At 41.5% G+C, this 22,206-nt stretch overlaps 1 protein-coding gene across 2 annotated transcripts in view; it reads right to left on the bottom strand.

Moving 5' to 3' along the window:
• LOC149260326 (rsm22-cox11 tandem fusion protein 2, mitochondrial-like) overlaps window positions 1–22,206 on the bottom strand; it is a 500,616-nt gene that overhangs the window by 357,639 nt on the left and 120,771 nt on the right. For both annotated transcript variants that reach the window (XM_089420308.1, XM_089420298.1), the window contains exon 5: window positions 8,683–8,777. In XM_089420308.1, coding sequence (XP_089276434.1) covers window positions 8,683–8,777 — 95 coding nt within the window. The remainder of the gene's footprint in view (window positions 1–8,682; window positions 8,778–22,206) is intronic.

Genomic DNA, 22,206 nt, shown 5'->3' with positions numbered 1-22,206 from the left:
GTGCTCTAGCTCTAAAATTTTGTGGAGGGGCTAGAACCTAAGTTACGGGAAACGGTTACCCTAACCCCCGAAACAGCGTTTTCCTGTTTCAGATACGGATCCGGGAACAAAACGCCAGAAAATGTTTTGGTGCCGTTTTTGTTTTTGGATACGGGAAGTTTTTTTCAAATGGCGTTTTTGTAGAAAAAACGTGCTGTTTTAAAAATTTGAAAACGTTTTCTGAAATTTGAAAACGTTTTCTGAAATTTTAAAACGTATTTGGAAAAATTTTAAATGTTTTACAGCAAAAAAAAACTGTTTGAGGTCCGCAAATACCGCATCCATTTTTTTTGGCAGCCATATTCCATTATTGTATATCAAAATTTTATCAGGGATCGCTTCTTAAACCGAATGAATGGTAATCTGGAAAATTTAATGGGCCGCCTTCACATTACAGCTAAGCACCTTGCCAATCCGCATCGTTTATGCAGCGGCCGAGTATGATAAATTGGACGGAACCATGTTAAAACAAGTTATGAGCTCGATATTTCATGGGTGGTCAGCTAAAGGGATTTTTTGATATAATTAATGCATCGAGCTTAGAAGGGGCCAAAAAGTATTTCAACACTACATCTCTTTTCGTTGAACTCTGGTCTTTGAGGACGCGAATACAGGTTCAGTTTTCGGGTCCACGAAGATATGGTTTACAGGAGATGATTTAACCATGCGGTTGACCTGAGCGTTGTAGAGAGAGCCGTCCATATTATGGCGTTTTGGTCAACCTCATGATGGGGCCATCCCCATTATCTAGTATCAAGGGCATTGATGTGGCCACCAAGTCCATCTAATTTCTTCATGTTGTGTTTTGTGTAGGCTCTATTGATCTATTTCGCCCATTTAGGATACTTTTATAATTCTCTCAACATATGTTAGAATAAATAAAAATAATATTTTATTTTGTGAGGTAGGTTGAACTATTTATAGTTCTTTCCAACGTCTTGTAGAATAAATAAAAATAATAATTCATTTTGGACCTTAATGGCAATAAGCAAATCTTTTTCTGTCTGGAGAATCAGTGATTTGTTCTGGTGCAGATGTTTTTATAATACTATGCCATCATGTAGTTTTGATTAACGTGTGTTTGTTCCCGATGAAGTTCTTTCCAAGTTAGTAAATTCACTCTCTTGGTTTCCGATTGAGAAACCTCAAACCTGTTCTTGAAGTTATATAAAAAAAAGTTAACTACTTGCCATTTTCTTGAAGTTTCATCAACCCTGTTTTACTGTTTTTGGATGTATTAATATATTATGCTTTTCTTTGAGGCACAATTCAAATTTTATCGATAATCGTTAATGATGTTGACAATGTTGAATGGTTATGGCATATGTTGAATTGATGATGATGAATCATGATAGATCATAGATGATAATCTAGATTCTGAAATATGAATGGTAATATGAAATTCTTATTTTTAAAATATATATATATGTGTGTGTGTGTGTGTGTCGTTTCCTGCCGTATCGTATCCAGATTGTTTGAAAATTTGTCGTATCCGTTTCAAACCCCGTACCCGTATCCATTCCCGTATCCGTTTTCTGGTAACTTAGGCTAGAACACATGAGATCTCCAAGACCCATAAATCATTTGGAGAAGTTCCACTCGAATGAGGAGTTATTAAAATAATTAATATTTTTAATGGGTTCCTAAGTCTAAACTTGGGAAAATAAAAGTATTAATGGGTATTAATAAGAAGAATATGGATTTTTTTTACAAAATATTAGAGTGGGAAGACTTCCGGAGCCGAAGATGAACCCTAGCATTGTCGTCGCCTCCTCGCTTTCGGCCGCCGTCTGGCCTCGGGACAGCCCTGTCGATGCAGGAGATGCGCCTTTCATTCACGGATGTCTGGCTTTCTTCACCTCTGATACGCTTGTTTTCCAACATATTCTGGAAGCCCCCCTCTCCCTCTTTTGTTTAATCCTCGGCCCTGTAGCTGACAGATCTTGGACCTGTGACGTCGCTTCTCGCGCCAGCCGCCCCCTTCAGAATGCAGGTGTAGTGGCTAAGGAAGAACGCGCAGAGTACTCTCTTGTCTATCCTCAGGCGGCGGCCCCCGGGAAGAATTACTCCGCTCTGGAAGGAGGCCCATTCATATCAGCGCCCTCTCTGTCCCCCCAGAATAGCGAATACTCTGTTCTAGATCTTCAAAAAAATTTTAGCTTCCTGGATCTGCCTGGACGGATCATCCGGAAGCTCTCCTGGGCGGAACGCATTAACAGATTCATCAATCTTTGGACCCTCTCCTCTTCTCCTCACAATCCCCTACGGCAAGTTCAGGAGGAGAAGGCCCTACAAAGCTCCAGCCTTCTCTCATCTTGGATCTGCAAAGGAAAGCAGAACCCTGATCTTTCTGCCGAGTTCCAGATCCAGATCAGGCTTATCTCCGGCAAAACTCTGCTACATTGGGTAAGCTCGTCGGATCTTGTGCAGGACCTCAAGCATGCTCTGGATCTCAAGTTGGGGATACCCTCTGCAGCTCAACGACTTCTCCATGAAGGTAAACAACTTGAGGATCCTCTCCCCTTGTCTTTTTACAGTATTCAGAGAAATGCATCCATTACTCTTACCCTTCGCTTGAGAGGGGGAGCTGTTGGACAATCATCCTCAGCTAAGACGTTGTCATACAAAGATGTTGTCCATGCTCAGATGCCTAAGAAAACAGTTCCACCAGTTCAGGCTCCCAAGCCTTTTCTGGTGGACAAATTGGAGGAAACCCCCTCCATTGAAATCATGCATCCAACGCTGGATGAGCAAACCCAAACGTTTGCAGAACAAGCCATTATTTGCAGGTTCAATGGGCTCTGGCCGCGTACAGCAGACCTTTACCAATGGATTCACTCTAACTGGACCAACAATTGCAAGGTGTTGTTATGCTCAAAGGGCTTCTTCATTGTTGTGTTTGTTCTAGATGAGGACTACCAGAAAGCCTTAACAGCAGGCCCATGGTTCTGGGGCTCAGCAGGTTTATTCCTCACCCCTTGGTTCCCAGATTTCGATCCCTCTACAGCAGTCATCACCAAGCTCCCCATCTGGGTCAGACTTCCAAATCTTCCAGCGCACCTATGGCATTTTGCAGTATTCCAAGGGATCGGAAATTCCCTAGGCCGCTTTCTAGACACAGACGTCTCCAGAGGGGAAAAAGGAATATATACCTTTGCCAGAATCTGTGCAGAAATCGACATGAGCAAAGGTCTCCCTGACCAGATCAATCTCAAAATTGGAGACTTCCATTGGACTCAGACCCTGGACTACGAGAACACAGCCTTTCGATGCCGTAACTGCCATTACACAGGACACCTTAAGGGCTCTTGTCCCACGATGCCTACCCAAAAGAAGAAAGTCAGTCCTAAGCAGAAATCCAAAAGTTGGAAGCCTCATGATCCTCCCCCCATGGATGACTTTGATTTCAGCTCGGATGAAGAGGAAGAGGATGAGGAAGGAATGGAAGCAAAGCTAGCACAGGATCCGCCCTTGCCTGATCCCAAGGATTCCTCTGTCCCTCCAACCTCACAGAAAAGGAATCATGAATCCTCCACCTCGGATTCAGACAAGGAGCCCTCCCCGTCAGCTCAGCTCAGTGTGCAAATCATGCCGGTTCAGCAAAGTCCTCTTGACTGGGTCAAAGTTGGTAAAAAGAAAGGAAAAAAATGTCGTATAACTGATTCTACACATGTTGGGTAGAATCCTCTGTTCTGCTCTGGCTCATCTGTTCTTCTTGTTTCTTCGTGCTCAGCACAGCTCTCTTCTCTTTTCCTTTTTAGGGGCCGAGGTGGATAGTCTTTCCTTTCCGGCAGCCTGTGTTCTTGCCTCTCTTGGCTGTATCTTCTTATTGTACCATATTTCCTCTTAATAGAATTAGTTTTTACTGAGAAAAAAAAATAAGAAGAATATGGATGAGAAACTTCTAAGTGACAAGGATCAAGTCTGTTTTAATCTTAGCTGTTAATTAGGGACTTAATCTCGATCATTGATTTATCAACAGGAAAAGTATAAGAGGAGGCTTGAGGGTCAGTTGGAGATACACTTGAGAGATCAGTCAGTTCGATTTTTCTGGGGCGAGGTTTGCTAAGAAAAATGAACAAGTGATTTGTAGCAGTAGAGGGGCAGGGATAGTTGAGGTTGAAGGATCTTCTCCAGGACCTCGAATAACAGTAGAGAGGCAGAGAGACGCCAGAGGAGGTAGCGCGGACCTTGGGAGACTGACGCTGGGCCAAGAAGGGCCCACGCATTTCTAGCGCTGGGATAGAGCCACCCTCCAGCAGATATCCGAATTCAGCCAAGGAGCAGTAGGACCAGCCAAGAAAGTTGACATCAGAGCTCCAGGGGGTAGAGGAGGCAGCGCAGTGCTAACACAACATCCCAGTGTGCTCCACGCAGGGCCACGCAGCTACTGCGAAGGGGCAGCGCAGTTGTAGTTAGGGACAGCCAATCCAGTTGCCGAAACGGAGAGATTTTGTCGGGTGAAGTGAGGTAATCTCACTTAGGTTTCTGCCAGTATATTTTTATCTCTGTAACTGGATTGTTGAGAGGGCATCCAGAGTTGTATTCAAAACTACTGCTTAATAATAGAAAACCCTCAGAGTTGTTGCATCGGTTTTCCCGCATTGGGTTTTTCCAGGGACATTTGTCCAAAAATAACAGTGTCCCTTGTGTATTTGTCTCGTTCTATTTTCAGTTCATGATCTGTATGTATGTGTAGTCTGCAATAGTGTTTTCATCGTTGTTTAATAATTAAATAACTTGTTGAATGTAAAAACAAGTAGGAGATGATAAACCAGTGATTGCAATAGGATTTCTGATGTGTAGATTCAGAAAATTTCACACTAAGCAGGTTGAACTTGAAGTCTATACAAATACCCCTCGTAAACTCTAATCCTCACTACAGTCTCTAGATTGGCTCCTTCTGGGCAATGAACACTTGCCCCCTCCAAAAGTTAACCTCGTAGCCCTTGTCCTCCATGACTGAGATGGACAAAAGGTTCTTCTTTAGGTCAGGCACATAGAGTACCTCCTATGCATCAAAGGACCCTCCTGACTCAAGTTGGAACTAAATTGTTCCCTATCCCTTCAATGCATACTTGACATCATTGCCAAGCTCAATATGGATCCTTGAGTCATCCACTACAAAACTACTGAATAGCTCAGTAGCCTCTATCTTGTGATGGGAGGTGCCACTGTGCAAGTTCTAGGCGGTTCTAGCAATGGTGTCGGTAGAAAGGCAAGACACAAGTGAAAAGTCACTCTTGAACTTGGAAGTAAGTTCGCTTAATTGTGTCTTGATTGTCATTGCAACTATCTACGATTTCCCTTTGCTCTTCTGCTTTTGTGGATACGAAGAAGCAAAGTGGCCATTCTTATGGCAGATATAGCAAATTATCTTTGCTCATATCTCTCTTCTACTTGAACTGTTGTCCCTCTCCCTGACTATCACCCTTCTTGATGGAAACTTTCCCTTTGGTCTTCTTCATTTTTTTGATAAGGAACAAGTTTTCATCTATTGTTGCTCCTCCTTGCTTATTGCTCCTAGACTCTTTACGAGTCTCCTTTTTTATGCAATCATCCCAAAGTCTCTTCCAATTGAGAATATGTTCTTGAGCACAAACGCCCATGATGAATGGTTCCTGGCCTTGTTGAACCTATTCAGAGCAACATTCACTAGCTCTGCATCCAATACAGCGTCTCCAATAACTGCAAGTTGGTCACAGATTTGTGTGATCCTCATAAGTTAGTTGGTTACATTGTCAAAGGGGTTCATTCTACATTCTCTGAGCTTAGTTTTGAGAATCGTTTTTCAACTCATATTATCACTTTGAAAAAGCGATACTAAGCCATCAAACATCTCCTTAGATCTAGTCTTTTCTACAACATGTGGAATCAGATGATCCTTAATAGCTTCAAGGATCAGTGTTTGTGCCTTTATGTCCTTCTTATCCCATGTTGCCTACATAGTAAGGTCTCCTATTGTCAGTGTCTACATGCTCCTTGAGGCCTACATTGGAGATGGAGGAGGGTTAGACACAACTTCCCACAAGTCTTGCTTCATCAAGATCACTGAGATTCTTCCCTTCCATGGCAAGAAATTTGAAAACCCATCAAGTCGATCCTCAACTTTCATACTAGTTACTAACATCATTGTCCTGTGTTTTATTACTAAAGTAACTTGAAAATTATAGATTTGCTTTTTTCTCAGAGCTAGAGCCCTAAAGCCATGTTAAGATATCCTAAAACAATGGCTCTGAGAATTAATCAATCAAACAACAAACATGAAAATTATAGTTCGCATGGAAATCGAGGCAACCTACCCTCATATTCGTACGATGGTACGGAATCTGTATGGTGATATAGAATCCATACAAACTGCGATGCAGACTGCTCTGTTAGGTTGTTTGGCTACTCCTGTCTTTTCTACTAACTGGTTGCCTATCCATTGAACACTAGTTTCCTTCTCCTTGTTGAAATTCTCGCCAATGGCTGAAAATCAGATCTTTGATTTTCTCCTTCACTCACGTGACTTGTGAAATGAATGTTCAAACTTCAGTGTCTCTGTTATTTTCCCTCTCTTTCTTTTATAACTTTGACATGATCCAAAAACCTAATATTCAACGGTTGAGATCTAACCCTGAGATCCATGGCTCTCTTTTAATTAAATTATTAAGTGACCCACTTTAGTCACTGTATTAATTAAAAATCACTTTAATAAAAGAACGTTCACTTTATTAATTAATTAATAAAGTGAACTTCTGAAAAAGCATAGCATGCCTTTAAAGACGATTTCCATAAGTAGACACCCCCATGGAAATACTTGTTTGAGCTACAAACACTAACATCAATTAGAGAGGATATCTATAGATTGTACATTCAAGTCACTTGGACTTCCCCCTGGATAGGCCTGCGCTTGAAGATGTCCTTCTACCCTCAGTATTTCCAAGAGTTATATGATGGCATCATCGTCTGCCCTCCATACACACGCAGACATTGGATGCACTCACTCAAGATCCCTTTGGGCCAACTTGGGTTGTTTCTCATCGACTTTGAGCGGAGACTAACCATCATATACAAGATCTAATAAGAACTGCCAAGTGTGTCACCTTTAGGATCCAAAGACAGAGCAGCACCTTATTTTTAGGTGCCCGCCTATAATACGAGATCAAAGAGCGCTACCGCTACCTCTGTAGAGATTCGGGAGGATCCTCTCTACCTTCTTCTAGTATCTTCACCAAAGATGCCTAGCCCTCTTCCCCAGGGAGATATTCAAACATAGACATCAGACCCTACATAACTTGCCTCACTCGGGGACGATTCGAACGATCATATCATATTTCCAAGTTGATCGAACTGATCGAAGGAACAAGCAACGAGTTAAGTTCCAAAGTATTTCAGATAGTAGAACAGTGAGACCTTAGATATCCCCTCAGGCCCCCCCATTTGGGAGGCCAAGCAATATCCTCGAGACTGTTGTGGAGGTGTCGAACAACACATCAATTCACTCACACCTAGAGTATTAGAGGGATTAGTTCTAGACAGTTCCCAAGCAAGTTTCCCCCCATAACGAACTGCTCCCCAACCCCAACGGAGTAGACATACACTTATCTAGAGCTTCTTTCCTTCGGCCTCGGATGTTAGGAGTATCCCTTGCTCCTACATCCCCCCCCAAAATCGTGTATCCAAACACCACATTGGATCCAAAAGACTCCAATAGCAAACCAGCGCCATTGTTGCCCCCCTCATCATCAGCTAAGAGACTGAAGCATTCTTGACATCATCGATCTCTAGCCCTGGACTTATTCACTTAGTCTTCTACATCACCGGGGACCTTTGATCCGGTTATATACATGTTTATGAGGTTGTCCTATGGTTGTATCCTTCATTACCTCATTTTATCCTAGATTTAGCTTTGGCATTTTCTAGGAGTTGTGTTTGCACTCCCACATTGTACTTAACTAGATATATCCTTTAGTCCCATTGACCTACTTTTGTGGTCATCTGTTGGACATTTATAAAATTATCTTATCTTATCTTATCTTATCATGAGGAACCACTAATCTAATTTTATTTAATACATTAACATAAATGTCATTTATTATGTATGACTTTTTTCTCACTTTATGATATTACAACATTAATCTTATACATAACATTTACTATCCATAGATAAAATAAAGATTACAATGTCTAACACTTCCTTTTAATGTTCATTTCATTTTCCTAACTCCTAAAATATATCAGAATTTCTCAAACTTATCATTTTTTAGTGGTCTAGTAAAGATGTCCACTACTTGATCTTGGGACTTGCAATAAATCAATTCTATTAATTTCTTCTACACTTGTTTTCTGATACAACCATGATGAATCTTGACAAGTTTTGTTTTCAAATGATAAATTGGATTCTTTGTAATCATGATTGCACTTTGATTGTCACAAAATAAAGTTGTTAGTTGCATTTGTAGAAGCTGCAAATTCCATAAAATGTTATGTAGCCATACTGCTTCACTCCACTACCAAGAGGAAAAGCATAACCAGTTGTAAATTTTCATTTTCCAATATCACCTGCCCAATTTGCATCTCAAAAACCTTACAACATGAAATTATCGTTCATCTTAAGTACAATACCAAATTGTGCAGTACAATTCATATATGCTATACCTCGTAGAAGATTCCTACTGGCGTAGGACATTGACTTAGATGGTTCCACCAGGTTTACATCTGTTATAGAATGGGACCAGATTGCCCGCAATGCCCTATACCATAAGAAAGATGTTATCCACAATCAAGGTTAGAAATCTAATATAGCTGATTTTGGAACTAGATTGAAAAGATGGAAGACAAAAAGGATATCAACTATCCTTGAACTTAAAACATGCAAAAACCATGATAAACTCAGATAATCCTTACAGAAATATGAGTTATAACCTCATCTAAACCACATAGGAGATTGTGATATTCAACGTACCTGAATATTTCTTTTGTGATAGGCACAACTATATCACCTCTATAATTTTTCTTCAATACAACATAAAAATATCCAATATAACATCATTCTTTTTATGGAAAACATTTCGATCAACAGGTTTTATCTGGAATATTTGTGCTGCTTCAAAGCCATGCAGCATAATAGGGTGCAATATATAAGTTTGGCCTATTAAGGCACAAAAGATAGATTACGAAGCAGATTTTTTAAATGTACATGGTAAATTTAAATCCTAAAATTTTCAAGACCATGGATATCTGATTTACCACTAAAGAAATAATACAAGATGATCAAATAGCCTGAAAAGAGCAGCTTGCTGATTGCCTAACCATGCATCCTCATACTGCTCAAACTAGCAAGGGACCTAAAGGGGGTCCCTGAAGGGAAAATGCTAGACCAAGGGCAACAAATGGAGACTTAGCCCACTGTCACCTTAGCTAAGGCTCCCTACCATTTACGGACTTTCACCGATGGGAGCAGACCCAGTATATTATGGAGTCACCAATGAAGGATAAAATTTAAATCAATGATTGGATGTGTGGTGACCCAAATGATTCCTTAACAAAAAAGGTTGAAGGATAAAGCTTGCTTGCTTTTTAAGAAACGTACAATGACATCTAGGAGAGGAATGAGAGGATTTAAGGGTTAGTTTTAAGGGATATGATTCATGAAAAGGTTTCCCAATCCCTAAAATCCTTATTCAAATTGGTATCTCGGATGGTTGTTGAAAATTTGTCTTTTCAAAGGAACGGGACCACACGAGACAAGGTGGACCCAGCCTAGGTTAGGAGGCAAGAGTTTAGCAACCAATGATGTTCTTAACCTAGACAAGGAGGGGGAAAGGATCAAAAAAATAATTTTTAGTTAAAGGCGTTGAATTGATCCTATGAGGCACTAACCTTGGGGATACTAGGGCAAAGTTTGATCTCGAAGCTAGGGCTTGGCTTTTCTCACAACTCCACCATCGGAATGGACTCAAATTTGGAGGAGGTCTTGAGGAGACACCAGCGCAAGAGAGGCTACGAGATCGAACCTTTTGGAGGAATAGTTTGTCGGGAAAATGATGCCCTAGGTGACCTAATTTAGCTAGACCTAGGAAAAGGTGAAAAGGGTATGATTTTAGGTGACCACCTCTTGGTAGATCAGTGCCTTAGTCTTGGGAGAATGGATTCTACGATGAAAATGAGTGAGGACCTTTGGTTCTTGGTCAAGGAGGCCACAAGACTACTCTGCTAGCCTTCTAGGTCAAAGAGAAGTAATCTTGCAACTTTTATACTACGATGTGCAAAATTTGATAGCTTATCAAGATCAATTCATTGATAGAATTACCCCTAGAAGATTTCGTTCACATTACATGGCCCATACATTGAGAAATGCTATAATAGAGACAAAATTCCACAATTTAAAGCAGTAAATGCATGCAGCAATTAGCCTTAAGAATAGTGAAAATCCCAATCCAATGTATATGACAAAGCAAAACACGAATAACATTAAAAGCATGTACTTACATGTAATAGAATAAGGGAAAGCGAAGAGGAGTCCCAGCTAGGGACAAGAGTCAAAAGGAGAAAAGAAGGACTTGTCAATGGTCAAGTGTTTTGGTTATGGTGAATTTGGTCATTAAGTGAGTCAGTGTCCTAAGAGGAAGACGGACAAGAAGGGGAAGCAGAAAGCTACTTCAGCAGAGATCGAGGATTTGTCTGCCAAGTTGGAGGATGAATTCACACTGATAGCAGCAATTCCTCCAGGAGGAGTATGACATTCCAATTTTCTAGATCGGGTAGTGTTCGAGGAAGGAGCAGCAAAAATATCTAGATCTAGCCAGGGAGGGCTTGATCAATGGATCAAATCCAGTTGTTGTGTATGTGATTCCTCAGTAAGACCATTAACTTTGCTACGGGAGCCCAAGTATCATAGTAGTAGTGAAATCGACACACAGGGTTGCAATGATAGCAGCAACACAGAGGCAGGAGGAAGGCACTGCAAATTGGCTAGTTGCAAAAAGCAAGGTGCAATTCCAACCAGAGACTCCAGAGTAGAGGCATCAGCAGTGTAAGATCAAAATAGCGTAGTGGAAACACAGTTTGGTTCAACTATAGTATGTAGCAGGAGAATCAAACTAGCGCAGTAGCATGGTGCATAGTGATTTCCAGTTTCTCAGTGGCAGCGGGAGATCTCTTTATTTGCAGAGGAAGGATGTAGTCTCTCTAGTAGTGCAAGTTTAGTGAGGCAGAGGGAACTTCCAAGGCACAAGGTACTTTGTCAGATCAATTTGCAGAGAAGTAGTTCCCAGTTTGATGGTTTGATTTCCAGTGGAGGCTGATTTTTTTCCTAGCAATGCGAGTTTGCTGGAGATTGTCATTATGCAACTACAGAGGTCGATTCAAGGTCTCAGAGGGAGGCCAAATTGATTTGTTAGTAGCTTCCAAGAGGTCAAATTAGCTACCAGAAGTGAAGGAATAAATTTATCGAAGGTTTGCTAAATCATGACAACCAGTTGTATCACAGATGTCAAACACCAACAGCGTGGATCAATTTGGCTACAACATGTTCCCACAGATCAACAGGTTGCAGATATAATCACTAAGGCCTTGGGTAGGGCAAAATTTGTCTACTTCGGGGAGCAAATGGGAGTAGTGAAGAACACCTTCCTTGTTTAGAGGGAATGTTAATTTTTGTAGGAGCAGCATAATGGTGTTGTAATCTCTATGGTGTCTAAGAGGCTAAGGAACATGAGATATCCAAAATCCAGAAAAGGTTTCGTCAAAAAAGCCTTAGAAACACCTCAATTAGATTAATTAGCCTATAATTCAACATTTCCTAAGTCTAACTTCGGAAAAGTGGTTAATTAAATCAGATTAATTGAGGGAGGTCAATTTTTCTCTAAAGACTTCCACAAAACTTAATTGACAGAGTCAAGATGATCATAGCTATTGATTGAGATGTGATCATGATCGTTGGTTGCCCAATAAAAGATTATAAGAGTAGGGTCAATGGGGTTGGAGAGACACAGTTTATTGAGAGAGCAATTTGACTACCCAATTGCAGTGATTTGGCAAGGGCGTAGTTGAAGATAGGGAGAGAGTCAGCAGCAGGGGTTCAACAAAGATTTGGGAGCAGGATTCCAAAGGAGATTTCCTCAATATTTTCTAGTGTAAGAGTGACAGGAAAGGGAGGCTGAAAAAAGCTAGTCCAAGTAGTCAGTTTGATAGTGTGAGTGGCAGAGGATCTTGTTTCAATGAGCCAGAGTCGGATATCAACAGAATGCAGAGCGAGTGGGCCTAGAGCAATCCAAGAGGCAATACGACTTGCTGGGAAAGGTTCCCAGTGGTTGTACAAACTTTCGAAGGCAAGCAGTTCACATTTCCAGTCAAGAAATGTGAATAGCCAAGGAGTGTGAGTTTGCTAGGAGAGGCAAGATCTAGTTGCAAAGGCAGATAGTGAGTCTTTAGATTATTTTGCTAGTGGAGATCAATATTTGCCAAAGGTTTGCAGTGAAAGGCAACCAGTTGTAATATTTCTAAAATTGTTGAATAATAATAAAACCCTCATCTGCTGAACTGGTTTTCCCTTCAAGGCTTTTCCACTGACATTTCTTCAAAAACAACAATGTCAAATTATTGTGTGTGTGTGCATTATTTTCTTAGTTCCAATACTTTATCTTCCACAACTTATTTTAATTGTGAAAATTGCAAAAGTGATTTAATCGTTATTTGCCAAATTAAAAATTCAGAATACAAATAATCTCTAGTAGACGAAAGATTAAATTCCAGTTATTGCAATCGTGGAAATTTCACACACCTGCCTAGGTATATAAGCGAGCCCTCATTTGTAACAATATCTCATATCAATTCTCTTATACATTATTCGATATAAATATTTTTATCCTCAATGGATGTCTTGATTTTCCAATTATTTTGGATTACTCAACCAATTAAAAATTCTATTTGTTACAACGGCCCAGCTAGATTTGTTCAAGTGGACAGGTCGATCGAGCCCTTTTTAGAAAAAAAAAAAAGAACAAACCATAATTTAAGGTCCTTCAGGTCATCCCAGCTATTGTTTTAAAGCAGTGGTCACACACACACACACACATATACATACACCAAAGGCATTGACCACATCCACATTTAAACTGTTGTCTATCTAGGAGCGCTCCACAGGTCTAAAAATTCATGTCAGTCTGTTGTACATTAACTTTAACAAGGTACATTACGGCGGTCACACTGTTGTTTGAGAGTCTATATGTGTCTAATCTAGAACTGTATTTTGTGTCTGGTAACTGCAGTCAATTGCTAATTGCAAGTGCTCTTTCTGCTTGTTGTGATTTGTTGGAGTAATATCCTCATGCACTTGGGTGGTCCTCTTTTAATGAGGATGAAACAAACTCACAGAACAGCTCTGGAATGGTATATCTGAGCGGCCGTCATGTGTATGACAGTCCTAAGAAATGCTCTCCATTGAGATCTATAAGCAGATTAGCAGACTTTATGTTTCTATGCACCAGATGCAAGATCTCTAAGTGAACCTCCATTCAGGTATCCTAAACAATTGCAGATTTGTCGAGATGAAACTTCACCAATCTCTGTGGTATTCTCGAAAGCAGAAGTCTCTTCCTTATCAATATGTTTGTAGTCACTGACAATGAACCCAGTATATGATACAGGTGACAGACCTTCATGCAACGGGTAATCATGAACAACCTGTTGATTTGTGGTAGCATCGGATGTGCTCTAGCCATGAAAATTGGTGGAGAGGCTAAGGCACATAAGATCTCCAAGACTCAGAAATCGTATGGGGAAATTCCACTTGAATGGAGAGATTAAAATAATTAATATTTTTAATGGAGTTTCTAAGTCTAAACCTAGGAAAATTAAAATATTAGTGTGTATTAATATAAAATGGGTGAAAAAGTTCTAAATGATGAGGATGAAGCCAAATCTAATCTTATTTGTTGATTAGGGACTTAATCTCGATCATTGAATCGTCAACAGGAAAAGTATAAGAGGAGGCTTGAGGGTCTGTTGGAGATACACCAAGTTGATCAAGAATCCAATTTTTTGGGGCAGGGTTTGCCAAGAAATCAAGTTAGTGATATGTTGCAGCGAGGAGAACTTCAACAAAAGGCCAAGAATACATATCAGAGAGGCAGAAAAAGTGTCAGAGAGACAGTGCAGAGCCTTGGAAGGCTGACGCAGAGGCTGAGTGGGCCAACGCAGAAGACGCAGAGGGCCAAGAGGCTAACACAGAAGGCCAAGAGGCTAACGCAGAGGCAGTAGAGGCTGCACAAAGGCTAGCAGAGCTGACACTATGCTGAAGAGGCAGCGCTAAGGGATTTTCATGGAGCAAACTGGGAGTTGAGAGACAAACGTAGAGCAAAAAAGGGTGACGTGGTTCCAGAGAAACACTTGGAGCAGCTTTCGTTGTCCAGCTAAGGAACTATCGAAGTTGCTGTGGGATCAATCATCCAGTTGTTGATCAGCCGGAATATCTGTCTCCGAGGAGAGGTACTTTTGCCAAGGAAATTCTCTGAAGGGTGAGCCATTTCTGGCACCCTAGTTGTATTCAGAAATTGCATAATAATAAAACCCTCATATCTACTGCACCGGTTTTCCCGCATTGGGTTTTTCCAGGGACGATTGTCCAAAAATAACGGTGTCCCTTGTGTGATTGTCTCAGTTATTTCAGTTGTTGATCTATATATGTGTGAAGGTTGCATTTGTGTTTATTTCGATATTTATATTTATAAATAACTTGTTAATAGAAAGAACAAGTAGGAGATAATAAACCAGATAATGCAGTAGGGATTTCTGATGTGTCAGATTTGGAAATTTCCACATGCTATCAGAGCATTGTAGATCACATGAGGACTAAAGGCACCAGCAGAAATCTGAAATTTGTAGCAGTAGTAGTTGTCCCGAGAGACAGCGTTGTTCCAGAGCTAAAGCAGCAAGAGAGGAAGTGACACAGAGCCTGTGTCAGCATTTCGAGCCATGAGGAGGGTCAGCACAGAGGCAAAGAGGGGCAGATCAGACCTACACAGTGCCCGATCATCTTTCTCAGCCAGGAAGGATCAATGTTGTGGCCAGCTGGAGCAAATTCAGCCTCTTTCGGGATTGCGCAAAGCCTGAAAGGCTCAGTTTCTTCAGTTGTCGGGGATTGGGGAGCTATGGGCAAACTGTGATTTGTGGAGTTGGTGGGACATTGTTTCTGTCAAAGCAGAACAATGTCTGAGGCAGGACCAAGGTAGAGGGAGTCACTAACTCGACGGATTTCTAGACAAGGAATTCAGATCCAAGTTGCAGCTGCAAGGACGATTGGAGAGGAGTGGTTCGACAGTTGGCCAAGGGATTTCTATAAGGGAAATCCGGACTTAGAGGGAGATTTCCAGAAGAGGAGTCGAGACTAAGAGGGAGTCCAGAAGAGGAGCTGAAATGGCAGTGAACAGAGTAAGGGATCAGGACAGGTTGGATGGGGCTTCCAACTTTGTCATCTAGAAGGCCAGGATCCTGGCAATCCTGGATCGACATCGCATCAAGGACTTTGCCTTGCAAACCGTGGCGATACTGACTGGCCCAACTGAGAACGAAAAGTATGAGGATGCAATGGCTATAGGAATTTACAGGGTAAGTTCCTCAGAAAGAATACCAAGAGGACACCGCTCACAACCAGATCACAGATCAATACACCAGTATTTTTGACGTGGTTAAAACCCTCAAAGAGGGAAACAGTCCACGGCCTATCCCAACGTGGGTACTACAGGCAATTTATTAATCAAAGAATGAAAATTTACATAAGCTTCTCTCATGCACGGATTACCCGAACAATGACCCTCCATGCGCTTTAAATAGAACTCATGGACCAATCGGGTGTCAAGCCACGGATCAAGTGTCGGTAATACCGAGGTGAGAGTGAACCGTCGGATCACTACGTATCGTGACCGTCGGATTGTAAGTTACAAAATGTACAACGGTAAAGAAACACACTTTACCTAACTCTATACTAGACCAAGTTGAACTTAACTATTTCCTATGTGTCGGAATATCCTAACATCCCCCCTTAAGAACAACTTGGGATAGGATTGAAGGATTTACAAATATGACACAATAGGAGAAGGAAGGAGGCACTAGAGCCTCCCCTTAGTGACAACTTCCTGAACTCCAAGCATATATCGAAGTTTAGTGAACTTCGCCTCTGTGAGAACCTTTGTGAAGATGTCTGCAACCTGATCATCTGTTGAACAATATTGCACTTCAAGAACATGGTCATGAATGAGCTTTCTGATGAAGTGCATGTGTAGTTCAATGTGTTTACTGCGCTGATGCTGGACTGGATCTTTGCATAGCTGAATGGCACTTTGATTATCACACCAAAGTGTGGTTGGATGCTGCTGCTCAAAGCCAAACTCTGATAGGATCTGACGAAGCCACAAGGCTTCCTTACTAGCTTCCACGGCACCACGGTACTCTGCTTCTGCTGACGAAAGAGAAATGGCAGCCTGTTTCTTGCAAGCCCATGTAATAGGTCCTGAACCAAGAGTGAAGACATAACCGGCAGTAGACTTCCGATCATCAGGGTCACCAACCCAATCAGAATCAGTGAAACCAACTAATAGAGGAGCTGCTTTGGCACTGTAATGAATCCCAAACTGTACTGTACCTCGAACATAACGAAGTATTCTTTTGGCTGCTTTCCAATGACTTTCACGGGGGTTTTGCATAAAAAAAGCAACAAGGCCAACAGCAAAGGAAAGATCAGGACGAGTATGGGTTAAATACAAGAGTTTTCCTACAAGTTGACGGTATAATGTAGCATCAACTTCAGGAGAAGTACAAGAGACTGAAAGTTTGACTCCAGACTGAAAGGGAGAAGGGGCTGGCTTACAGTCTTCCATGTGAGAATGACGAAGAATATCACAAGCATACTTGGACTGGGAAAGGGAAATACCCTCCTTGGATTGCAAGACTTGAAGACCGAGAAAATAGTGTAAGTGTCCTAAGTCTGTCATTTCAAATTTCTTTTTAAGGCTGGACTTCACATGGTTGATAAGGTTGGGATCACTACCAGTAAGGATCAGATCATCAACATAAAGAACAAGGATGATAAGAGAGTTGCCCACTTTCTTGGTTAGCCGTCACACCAAAACCCGCAGGTATTGGTAAACATTACAAGCCAGTAACTAGGATCCCCAGGGTGGAAATTACCGATTCTATAGAGGTGCGGTGATTCTTCCAACACCCCCCTCAAACGCAACTTGGGGGAATTGAACCTGGGTCCAAGCTCTGATACCATGTAGGAATTTACAGGGTAAGTTCCTCAGAAAGAATACCAAGAGGACACCGCTCACAACCAGATCACAGATCAATACACCAGTATTTTTGACGTGGTTAAAACCCTCAAAGAGGGAAACAGTCCACGGCCTGTCCCAACGTGGGTACTACAGGAAATTTATTAATCAAAGAATGAAAATTTACATAAGCTTCTCTCATGCATGGATTACCCGAACAATGACCCTCCATGCGCTTTAAATAGAACTCATGGACCAATCGGGTGTCAAGCCACGGATCAAGTGTCGGTAATACCGAGGTGAGAGTGAACCGTCGGATCACTACATATCGTGACCGTCGGATTGTAAGTTACAAAATGTACAACGGTAAAGAAACACACTTTACCTAACTCTATACTAGACCAAGTTGAACTTAACTATTTCCTATGTGTCGGAATATCCTAACAATGGCAAGGGTGAAGTGCATGATCCTAGACAGGGTCAAAGATCATGTCATACCACATATTGCTGAGAAGAATACCGCAAAGGAGATGTGGGACACCCTAACCACCTTATACCAGGGCTCTTTCATGCAGCGGAAGATGCTATTAGAGAATCAGTTGCGGTCATATCAAATTCAGAAGGGAGACTAGATAGATCCATTCCTTCTCAGGTTGCAGGAGATTCGTGACTAGCTTACTTCTATGGGGTATACACCGGATCCAGAATTTATGGTCAGGACTGCCCTGAATGCAATCTCTGAGGAATGGGAGACATTTTTCCAAAGTATTTTGGGCAAGGCTACTCTTCCCGGTTGGGAGGAGATGTGGGCAACTCTTCGCCAGGAAGAGATTAGGAGGATGACCAAGGCAAGGAGTAGTGCCAAGGGAGGTCGAATCAAGAAAGAGGAGGAGGAGGATGCGGCTCTAGCATCTGTAGGACAGCAAAGGAAAAGGAAGAAGAAGGACATCTCCAAGGTTAAGTGCATCCATTGTGGGGAGCTAGGACATTATGCATCCCAGTGTCCCAAGAAGAAAAACAAGGGAGAGGTTTTCGATTCAAAGGCAGCTCCAGCTAAGGTGGAGAAAGAGGTTGAGATCGATGACGATTGTGCCATGAGTGCTCGTGCATCTCTAGAGAAGAGGTGGGGTGACATCGAGTTGTATTCAGGAGGACTACATACTAGATGCAAGATCCTTGAGGTGCCCAAACTCTTGGATCACATCCAACTACGGGAGCCCTTAATGACAGTAGCATGATGACAAATGTCGAGTGGAGCATAGTGTGATGGAGCAGCAAGGCAAGGCTAGAGTGCAGAAGTTTGTAGCAGCACAGCAGAGGTTGCAGCAGTGTGAAAGGCATAGAGGTGTTTGCAGCAGCGCAGTGGCAGCAGAGGAAGCACGAGTTAGCAGCAAAGGCAGTTTCAGCATCACGAGGCTTTCAGGCTAACTGGGATGTCAGTGTTTGGTGAAGTCAGTTACCTACTTCTCGGTAACTAAGTTGCAGTGCAGCAATTAGCAGTGGTAATGCTAGGGGCAGCATGGGCAGCATATTGAGAGGGAGCCGAAGTACAGATGTAATAGTGGCAGTGGTAGTGGCGGTGGCAGTGTCAGTGTGAGTGTCATGGGTAGCAGTACAAGGAACAACAGTGCAGAGGATGTGAGGCAGCAGGCCAAGCATCAGCACAGGTACCAGTGCGAAGGATCAGTGTGATGTTTCAGTGGTGGAGCATTACTAAAGCACATTCCTCGCTAAGAGGGAGTGTTTATTTGTGGTAGCATCGGATGTGCTCTAGCCATGAAAATTGGTGGAGAGGCTAAGGCAAGATTTCCAAGACCTAGAAATCGTTTGGCGAAATTCCACCCGGATGGAGAGATATTAAAATAATTAATATTTTTAATGGGGTTCCTAAGTCTAAACTTAGGAAAATTAAAATATTAATGTGTATTAATATAAAATGGGTGACAAAGTTCTAAATGATGAGGATCAAGCCAAATCTAATCTGAGTCGTTGATTAGGGACTTAATCTCGGTCGTTGAATCGTCAACAGTAAAAGTATAAGAGGAGGGTTGAGGGTCAGTTGGAGATACACCAAGTTGATCAAGAATTCAATTTTTTGAGGCAGGGTTTGTTGATAAATCGAGTTAGTGTTCCGTTGCACGAGGGGAATTTCGATAAAAGGTCGAGAATACATATCAGAGAGGCAGAGAAAGTGTCGGAGAGACAACACAGAGCCTTGGAAGGCTGACACAAAGACAGCCAGGACTTACGCAGAAGCTAAGTGGGCTAGCGCAGAAGACGCAGAAGGCCAAGAGGCTGACACAGAGGCAGTAGAGGTTGCGCAGAGGCTAGCAGAGTTGACGCTGGGCTGAAGAGGCAGCGCCAAGAGATTTCTGTGGGGCAGACTGGGAACTGAGAGGCAAATGCAGAGCAAAAAAGGGCGATGCAATCCCTAGAGGGTGATGCAGTTTCAGAGAAACGCTTGGAGTAGCTTTCGCTATCCAGCTAAGGAACAGTCGAAGTTGTTGTGGGATCAATCATCCGGTTGCTGATCAGCTGGAAAATCTGTCTCTGAGGAGAGGTATTTCTGCCAAGGAAATTCTCTGAAGGGTGAGCCATTTCTGGCATCCTAGTTGTATTCAGAAACTGCATAATAATAAAACCTTCATATCTGCTACACCGGTTTTCTTGCATTGGGTTTTTCCGGGAATGATTGTCCAAAAATAATGATGTCCTTTGTGTGATTGTCTCAGTGATTTCAGTTGTTGATTTGTATATGTGTGAAGGCTGCATTTGTATTTATTTCAGTATTTATATCTATAAATAACTTGTTAATGGAAAGAACAAGTAGGAGATAATAAACCAGATAATGCAATAGGGATTTCTGATGTGTCAGATTTAGAAATTTCCACACAACCAATCTCAGTTTGCCACCGAGCATCTAGTATAAGACAACAACCACCTCCAATGACATTGCAAAAACACCTTCTGCTGGATTTACAGGTTCTCATCCATGATCAGTTGTTCCAAGATTAGTGACTGTTGGAAATTGGGCAGCTATGGGACGAATTTCCCATAGATCCTATAAGCCCCAAATTGTAAGCCTATGGCCTCAATGGAAAAATATTATTTTCGGAAAACAACTATTAAAGAAGATTTACATATTTAAATTTGAATTCAATTTGAAATTCTCCCTCCAATATTCTCAAAAAATGAATTATGGCAAATGTTGTGGTCGGCTTGCTCTCACATGATAATTCTATTATAAATATCCTATGGTTAATCTCTCAATGGTGCGGTATGGTAAAAACCTCAGAGACTCAATAATATTTGGGTGGTTCGATAATTTTCATCGAGTGGCTCTCTTATTTTTGCAGGTCTTTAGCACTCCTTCATTGACTCATATATGCACCTCTGAGGCACATTCTGAAATAACTGTTCTGGCTTGTATATCCCTGCCTTTGTTCAATGTGCTATGGCTCGCTTTCTATTATGCTCAGTGGTACAGACTCCAGATTCATCATGACTATATGTCCAAGGCTCGGATCATTTTATCTAAGAGTGATGAGAGTTTGCTGGCACAGAACACACAAAATTCTTATAGAACATTGTCTCTTGTCATCTACAGTGGTTTTTTTTTTATTGTGATGACTCGCTATTTATTTTGGATCACTCTATGGTTTGATATTATGTAACAATGCATTACACAGTACGCTTTGGCACTCACAGTCTTCAGTGACCATTTACACAGTGACATGACCTTGCTCTCTGCATCATGGAACTCGCCCTTCGAAGAACTATCCGCAATGGTATTCCGAAGAACGAAAATTTAGAGTGGTTTATTGTGATAATATTACAGTAGTATTTTACAGTGTTTATTGTGATAATGTTACAGTAGTATATTGTGGTAGTTCTACGATGACAGTTTCTATGGTTAGCATTGTTACAAGTCCATATGGTATGGCATCGATACACATGCAGTTAGCATCATTACACAGTTTGTATTCAATCAAAAGTCTGTCTTGAATATATGTGTGTGTGTGTGTGTGTGTGTGGCAGCGTTACTCTATGGTTTGTCCAGTTACATTCGCTCAATGGCCTCAACATGTATGATTCACACTATACATATTGAGATCTTGTCACTGAAGAGAAACCCTATCAAGGACTACAATCCAGATTCAAATATATATGCAGAGACCCAGGTGGCTGACATGATTTTGTTACAGGACAATGATCTTAACAGTATGACCTGGCAGTGACATAGCGATCCAGCACCATAAACTATTATTCAGTTATAGTGATATGGCAGTATGTTAGTGATGACAATATTGACATGACCTAACTTGGATGCCCTAGATATGATAGAGATTAGTATTGCAGTGATGTGAGCATGCATGACAGTGCTCCGGATGATGATCGTGCTTATGATGGCAGCCCTTTTGATGTGTCTCGTATTGTTCACAAACATAATTGTGAACCACTTTGGATTGGCCCTAGGTGGCCTGATATGATTTAGATGTACTTTGTATCTCAGCTGAACAATTGATGAAATCTAATAGAAGAGGAAGAATGGATTGCGGGTTTTCCCCCTTGTGGGGTTTTGCCCTGGTCTCTGACCAAATTCTGGTGTCCACTTTTGTGTATGCTTTTCTTCTGATGCTCCTTTTATTATTCCGCATCATTGTTGATGATATTGTTCTTTCTATATAATTGCTAATATTATGATGATGTTATGGGGTGAATGTATATGTGATGATGAAAAGTACAAATGCAATTATCAAAAGCAAAGAACAATTTAGCCGTAAGAAAAACTGACACTGACAAATGGAGTGCTTTACTAAAACCAACCTCCACCAACCAAAACAAGTGAGAAAGGAGATCTGTTCTCTTGTTTTGCTGAGTTTTCTCTTGTTGTTTGGTGACACAGGTTGCA

This window comes from Pinus tabuliformis, chromosome 6 (genome assembly GCF_031772625.1).
Source record: "Pinus tabuliformis cultivar Carrire ecotype Pingquan chromosome 6, CPIR1, whole genome shotgun sequence".
Lineage (NCBI taxonomy): Eukaryota > Viridiplantae > Streptophyta > Pinopsida > Pinales > Pinaceae > Pinus > Pinus tabuliformis.
The sequence above is the reverse complement of the archived record's forward strand: the minus strand, read 5'-3'. Positions and strand labels throughout refer to the sequence as shown.